At 34.1% G+C, this 6,755-nt stretch overlaps 1 protein-coding gene across 1 annotated transcript in view; it reads left to right on the top strand.

Annotated features, from left to right (window-relative positions):
* The window catches only part of LOC126747078 (serine/threonine-protein kinase S6KL-like), an 89,742-nt gene that overhangs the window by 11,963 nt on the left and 71,024 nt on the right, over positions 1-6,755 (top strand). Inside the window, exon 2 of the mRNA XM_050455573.1 lies at positions 26-157. Coding sequence (XP_050311530.1) covers positions 26-157 — 132 coding nt within the window. The remainder of the gene's footprint in view (positions 1-25; positions 158-6,755) is intronic.

The following is a 6,755-nucleotide window of genomic DNA, read 5'->3' as shown; positions in this document are numbered from 1 at the left end:
CGATTGGCCTTTTTATTGAGCTTAGATAATTTTATATGCGGGTTCAGGTAAGTTTCTTGTTTCAGCCCCGGAGGTGTTGTTGCGAGTGGAGCCCTACGGTCACGCGGCCGATTGGTGGAGTCTGGGGGCGACCGCCTGCTTGATGTTATCGGCAAAGGTAAGTTTCAACTGTTATTTATTGGTTAAAAGAAAAAAATGTCAACGTCACTGGCCTAGTAAATAAGATGGTGGAGGTGTCAGGAAAAGACAAATAGCAAATAGCATTTTATTATTTTGTAAGCATTTTTTATTCCCTTTTAAAGGACCTATCTGATTCAAACCTCTCCCACGTCTCAACGTATTAATAACCATCATCAGGAATTTTTCCTTAGTGCAGATCTAATTTTTTTTTTAAATATCCGCAATTTTGTAATTTTAATAAGAATTCTGTATAAACATTCCCCCTCAATTATTTCTAAGAATACGTTAAAAAGAGATAACTGCTAAACGAACATTTCCTGTTGCTAATGGCATTGTTTTGTTCCTTCTTGGAAATTATCAATTACCTCATTTATTTAATTTGTTATTAGGCATAGCAAGGAGTATTCTATTAATATTATCTATTTTAATTAATTAAGTAATTAAGTCTTGTGTCTATGCAACCATAGAAAACTCGACGTATGAGAAGTGAACAAGAATTCTTAAAGTTCCAGCGGGTGGTGCAGGCAAAATAAAACAATTATTTAATTGTATTATAAATATTTCCATTGATTTTTTTCAAAATTAATAAACCCTTATAGTATATACCGCTTCAAATGGGACGATAGATTCTTCATTATTAACTGACCTAAAAAAATGTGCTCTTAACCTAAAAAATTTGGGTTTTTTAGTTTGGCGCGTATCTTCCGTATAAATTCCAAAGCATATTTCTCGATTTTGTCAATTCTGATAGGGAGCGCCCAATAACGCCTAAATTATTTAAAAAAAAACTGCAATTTTCATAGTGAGCAGACTAAAAAATGTTCAGATAAGTTGTAACGGGTATTAGTGTTAATGTGTCTTGCAATTAAGTATAATACCCTTATGTTTTATTTCGAGACGCTATTTAAGTAAATTTACAAGAAACTTAACGTATCCCCTTGTGAACGGAAAAAATTATTTTTTTTTGTTTAATGTCCAAAAGTTAGGTTAGGAATGTTTATATCGCGGAAACTATATTGGGTCCAAGCACACTAGCAGTGTTAAATAAAGTTCAAGCCTCCAGCTTTAATACGCCTTTGTTGCATGCTCTAAGATAGTTGTCATAACCAAGGCCTCATAAAGTTTAAGGCTTGTATTTATAAGAAATCTCGATATGGTTTTTCGAAAAAAATTCTTACTGGAAATTCGTAGGATAATGAGCCCATGTTAAAATTATTTTTGATCGACTTTTTAACGCGAAATGACTTCCCCTTTAATCATGACAATTCATTAAATAAAAAGTGAAAAGTAAAAAACGAGAAAATATATTAAAAACAGAAGTAAGAAAATTAATTAAAAAAAGAAAAATGTAAATAAAGAAGAAAGAAAAATCTACAAGCAAAAAATAATATAGTAAGAGAAAAATACAAAGGCATAAAAAATTAAAAATTTCTAGTTAATTAAATATTTTTTATAAGCAAGTCCAAGATGCAAAGTTGCAAAGAAGAAAGAAACTCATGTCAGAAATTTATTTGAGAGGAAAATACCGGAACAAAACATGGATTATGCTTTATACAGAGTGTTTCAGAACTATGGGATCAAACTTCTAGGGGTTGTTCAGTGCAACAGTAGAATCCGTTTGAGTATAGGAACCCATGTCCGGACATGTGTCACTACGCCACTACGGCCCTAAGACACATTTAAATAGGATCTGATGCATTTATTTTTACCTTTTGTATATGATACCATCATAACAATTGTGCAAAATGTCTTCCTCCAACCTCAATGCAATGAATGAGTACACTAAAAATTTAATCCTCATTTTAAATGATTTTAAATGCTGCTGTTATTCGTCCAATTAAGCCTAGCTCTGATTCTACTGGAGTTTCGTAGACTAAAGACTTTACATATTCCCACAAGAAAAAATCGAGCGACGTTAAATCGGGTGACCTAGGAGGCCAAGAAACTACTCCATCTCTGGCAATATCCAGGATGCTGTCGTTCGGGATAACGTTCATGATACAACCGCGATGCTGCTCGTGCATTGCAGTTTGTTGCTCCGTATGCCAAATGCATATCCGCCAATTCTGGATTGGTAAAGTTTTCCATTAGCAACAAATGTTTAAAAATTGTAAGCTATAAAATTTTTAAACATGACATTGATAAGCGTTGATTTTAAACAATTATTGTTATGGTATCATGTACAAAAGGTAAACATAAATGCAGCAGATCCTATTTAGGTAATTAATGTTTTTTATAAATTTTAACGCGTCTTAGAGCCGTAGTGGCGTAGTGACGCATTTCCGGACATGGGTTCCTATACTTAAATGGATTCTTCTGTTGCTCTGAACAACCAATGATTCAATCAATACTTACGTATAAAAAAAGTGTCATTGATTTTTGTGTAAAATATTCAACTTGCACGAGAAATTATGGAGAGATAGATCATGATAACTTTGTAAAACCTGCGAATTTAAAAATAAAACTTCAAGAATGTTATTGCCTTATTTGAGTTTCAATTAATTTTTATTTATTGTTAATTTTGTTCCGTGCTACATTTATAAACTGGATGACTATGTTAATTTAATTAGCCTTAATATTGAACACGTTTCTTATTAATTTTAAATTAAAAATTATAAATACATTTGTCAATGAATGTTTCTTTTAAGGCTTGTTTCGCTTCAGATCGAAATAGGGTGCCAACTATTGAGAATTTTTGCAGTTTTAACTGATTTTTGATAAATATCGCGTATTTTTCTTTAACGCTTTAGAGATTTTAAATTTCATATATTTTTCTCATAGAAAAAACTTATAGCTATCTCCCACCAAAGTGGCGTGACAAGTGACAAGTAGCAAGTAGCGCGCGTGTAGCATGTTAGGTACTTTAAATGAAACCAATGGCAACGAATGATTCAGAGCACACCAAAATGACGGTGTCAGTGGCATCATGCAGCTTGCTACGCCACGTCGTTAAAAACAGAGCTTGTTTTACTTTTTACCACGTGCTACTTGCATTTTGTATGTGTGTTTGTTGACAAATTTAAATATGGAAGACGGTCCAGAATTTATTATTCGTTTTGTTTCATTGATTGAGAAATGTCCAGGCATCTATGACAACACAAGTCCGGAAAATTATTGGACTAATTTTTGTCAGTAATAGCTCAAAAGTTTCTCTTCTCATATATATTAATTCTTTAAATACATTAAATCCACTATGTCCTTGCATCTCTTTCCAATAAGGGTGTACCCAAAACTGACGTTGCGGACAAGGTTTTGTTCATATTGTTCACGTTTAAAAGCGTTAGCATAACTTCAACCTCAGAGGGCGACATTTTGAATTTAACTAACCTTGTTAATGTCATGCTACTTTAGTGTGCGCTACCTACCACGCCAGTGCCATGCCCGTGCTATGTCACTGCCATGTTACATGTCACACCACTTTGATGGGCGCTCTCCCTAAGGTACTAACAGTTGGGTAGTACCCTATCCCGAATAATATTGGTCCAAAGTATGACTTAAAATCCTCGATTTGCTTGAAAATCCAGGTAGGGCTAAAAAAATCATTTATTGTCTTAGATACTTTTGAGTTCATATTTCTTTTAAATACGCGAATAAGTCTATTTTCTTCTTCTTTGCAATTTTTGAGCGTGTGGGATAAAAATGTCTAAATTGATTTTTGCTACAAGTGACGTAATACCCAATAAAATAAGTAACTCACTACTTTATTTCTGTCAAGAATAATGTCGGTAAGGTCACATTAGTATTAGATACGTTAAAAGTTAACAAATTGTTATCAAACTAAGCTTTGATCTTTAGCAGATCATTATTAATTATATTCTGAAAGTCAGAGTGATTCCACAAGATGCTTGTATCATCGGCAAAAAGTGTCAAATAGCCCATAATTTCCACTGGGCAAAAGTCATTAATGAATTGGAAACTTGAAACTGAGCCAGACACACTCTGCATCTTCCCCGTAAGATATGATCCAAATCAATTCAGGGATACACCTCTAAACCCATATATCACCAGCTTTTGAAGTAGTATTTCGTGACTGACAGAGTCGAAAGCCTTAGTCAAATCACAGAAGACCGCTCCAGACCCATGTACAGCTGATCCAAGGCCAAACTGATTTGAATTCAGTACGTTGTTCCTATTTAAAAACGATGACTCTAACCTTGACGAGTTTTTCTATAAATGACGGAAGCAGAGAAATTGCCCTATAGTTTGAAGAACATGAAGCATCCCTACCTTTGTGTAACGGTATGATTATAGCCTTTTTTTAGGAAGTCTGGAAAATGTCCTCCTGAAAACGAGTTATTTATAACATTTACCAAAGAATCAATAGCAGAAGCGCTCAGATGCAGTTCCACCCACAGACTTTTTGTTTTTTATTATATTTTGTTGGATATAAGAAGAATATATCCCGGACTCCCTTGTGTGACAAATATTTCAAGGGGTCTTTGGTTGGCACAATTTTAGAAGCTTGAATTTTTTTCCGACTGTGCAAAAGGGATCATTGAGCTTATCCGACGGAGGATTTTCCATAACCTTGTCTAATGTCATTTATATAATTGACCAGGTTTCTTTACACACATTTTTTGAAGCTGACAATCTTGATACATATAATAATTTCTCTTTGCTGACTTTATGATGTTCCTATAAACAGTCCTATATTTATCACAGTAATCCTGGAATTGTTGATTATCATGATTAAATTTTCTCAAACGGTAAAGCCATTTCAACACATGCTTTAACAAGAGACACTGGAACGTTGTGTTATAATATTTGCGCTTTTTAGAGGAGTAGTAGGAATAAAAAACATAGGGACATAAGTACAGGGTGTCCCAATTCGAGGGTGACCATTGGGATCTCGGAAACCGTAAGAGGTACACGGTCAGTTAAACGGAGGCAAAGTTGCGCAATTTGGAGCAATTAAAAATTCCTGATACTTCCGGAGTGATCCGAAAAAAATCGAAAATTGTCAAAATCGTAAAGAGACATCGAAAAACTAAAAACAGTTTTTCATTGCCACTTTTTATGTCCTACAACATGACGCAAAAAAAAATTAATCCGACGTTTCGTTTTTTTTTTCGATCATCATCATGTTTATTTTTTTTTATGGGCGCCATATTGGATTTTCTCATTTTTAAAAAGTATTTTTATTTGCCTTTAAAATGAGGTATCGCACTTGCGTGTCCTTACGGTTTCCGAGATCCCAATGGTCACCCTCGAATTTGGGACACCTTGTACCTGTGGCAGATTGATGAGCATCGAAATAAATCTGTAGTTTATCCTTTACATCTACAGTAAGATATTTACCAAATTCATCTGCAATCTCCTTATTATTTGTTAAAGTTTTTTCCGGAATTTCTTGTACTATTTCTAATTTGTTTATTATTAAGCTTGTTAATAAGCTCCCAGCTTGCTTTAGTTTTATTTTAAGCATCATTTATTAATTTATTGTTCGCCTTCATTTTTTCTCTCCTTATTTATGTCGAATTTTTCGTTAAAGTTTGATGTATTTTGCATGAACGCTGAGATTATTCGTTTTTTTTTCTGAACCAATTAAGGTTCGCTAGTTCGTCCCTTTTTTTAAGTAGTCTATTGGGAAATAACCCAACAACACCCTTTTCTGTCATTGAGATGTATTTATTTTTTAATTGGTCTATGTTCATAATTTTAAGGACATCATCGATTCCTAGAAGGTTCCTACAAGGTCTCAAGCCCGTTTTCACATCCCTTGTTGATAAAATCCTTGTTGCATTTATTGAACATCTTTACACCCACTAAGTAAAACAAGCTGGTAAAAAGGTCGCACGGTCAAAATTAAGTCACAAAGTTGACCTCCGTTGTTGTAGAAATCAGGTTGGGTCACGAGTTACCCTTATACCCTTTACTCTTAAAACCCTAATATGAGTATCTCTCTCTCCAGACTCTTGATGGCTAAATACTAGTCCAAGAGTTACAGTCGAGTTGAGGCACTGTCGTCAAGAAGTAGTGTGTGAGTTGAGTCGCGATCGGAGTGAGAAGTTGCTCACGGAAGTTTTCCCTATATATTATCTCTATTACCCCTAATACCCAAGACGGGTTTTTCTCTCTCTCTATCTCTCTCTCTTTAAAAAAGAATAAAGAGTATAAATAAGCACCATTGTTAGTAGTTAGTAAGAAGTGAGTGAAGTTACCTGCTAAGAAGCAAAGTGAGTGTAAATAAGGGAAAATTAAGTATGCAAAAATAATTCATAGTTTACAACTACTTTAATGAATAACTGTTCCATTTTCTTCGGATCTAATGAGCATATTTTGTTTTGGTAAAGTTTTGTTTCATTTATTAAGTTAATTGGTTCAGCGCCATATAAGCTGTGGTCCTTCGATAAACAGACAAAATAAACAAGTACAGTCCACCAGTACTCTCCAGTGGCACAATTAAACAATTGTGTCCCACTCTATTTGGGGAAGAAGCCAAGCAGCAGTTCTCTCCCGAATATAGTCTATGCGAATTATCTTGGACATTAATTTTCGTTTTTTCCCTTGTTTTAGTGGAAAAAATACATTAAAATAGCTCAGTTGTGTATCAAAGAAAGATGATAGTAAGTTAG

The sequence above is a fragment of the Anthonomus grandis genome, chromosome 18 (assembly GCF_022605725.1).
Source record: "Anthonomus grandis grandis chromosome 18, icAntGran1.3, whole genome shotgun sequence".
In the NCBI taxonomy this organism is placed as follows: domain Eukaryota; kingdom Metazoa; phylum Arthropoda; class Insecta; order Coleoptera; family Curculionidae; genus Anthonomus; species Anthonomus grandis.
The sequence above is the reverse complement of the archived record's forward strand: the minus strand, read 5'-3'. Positions and strand labels throughout refer to the sequence as shown.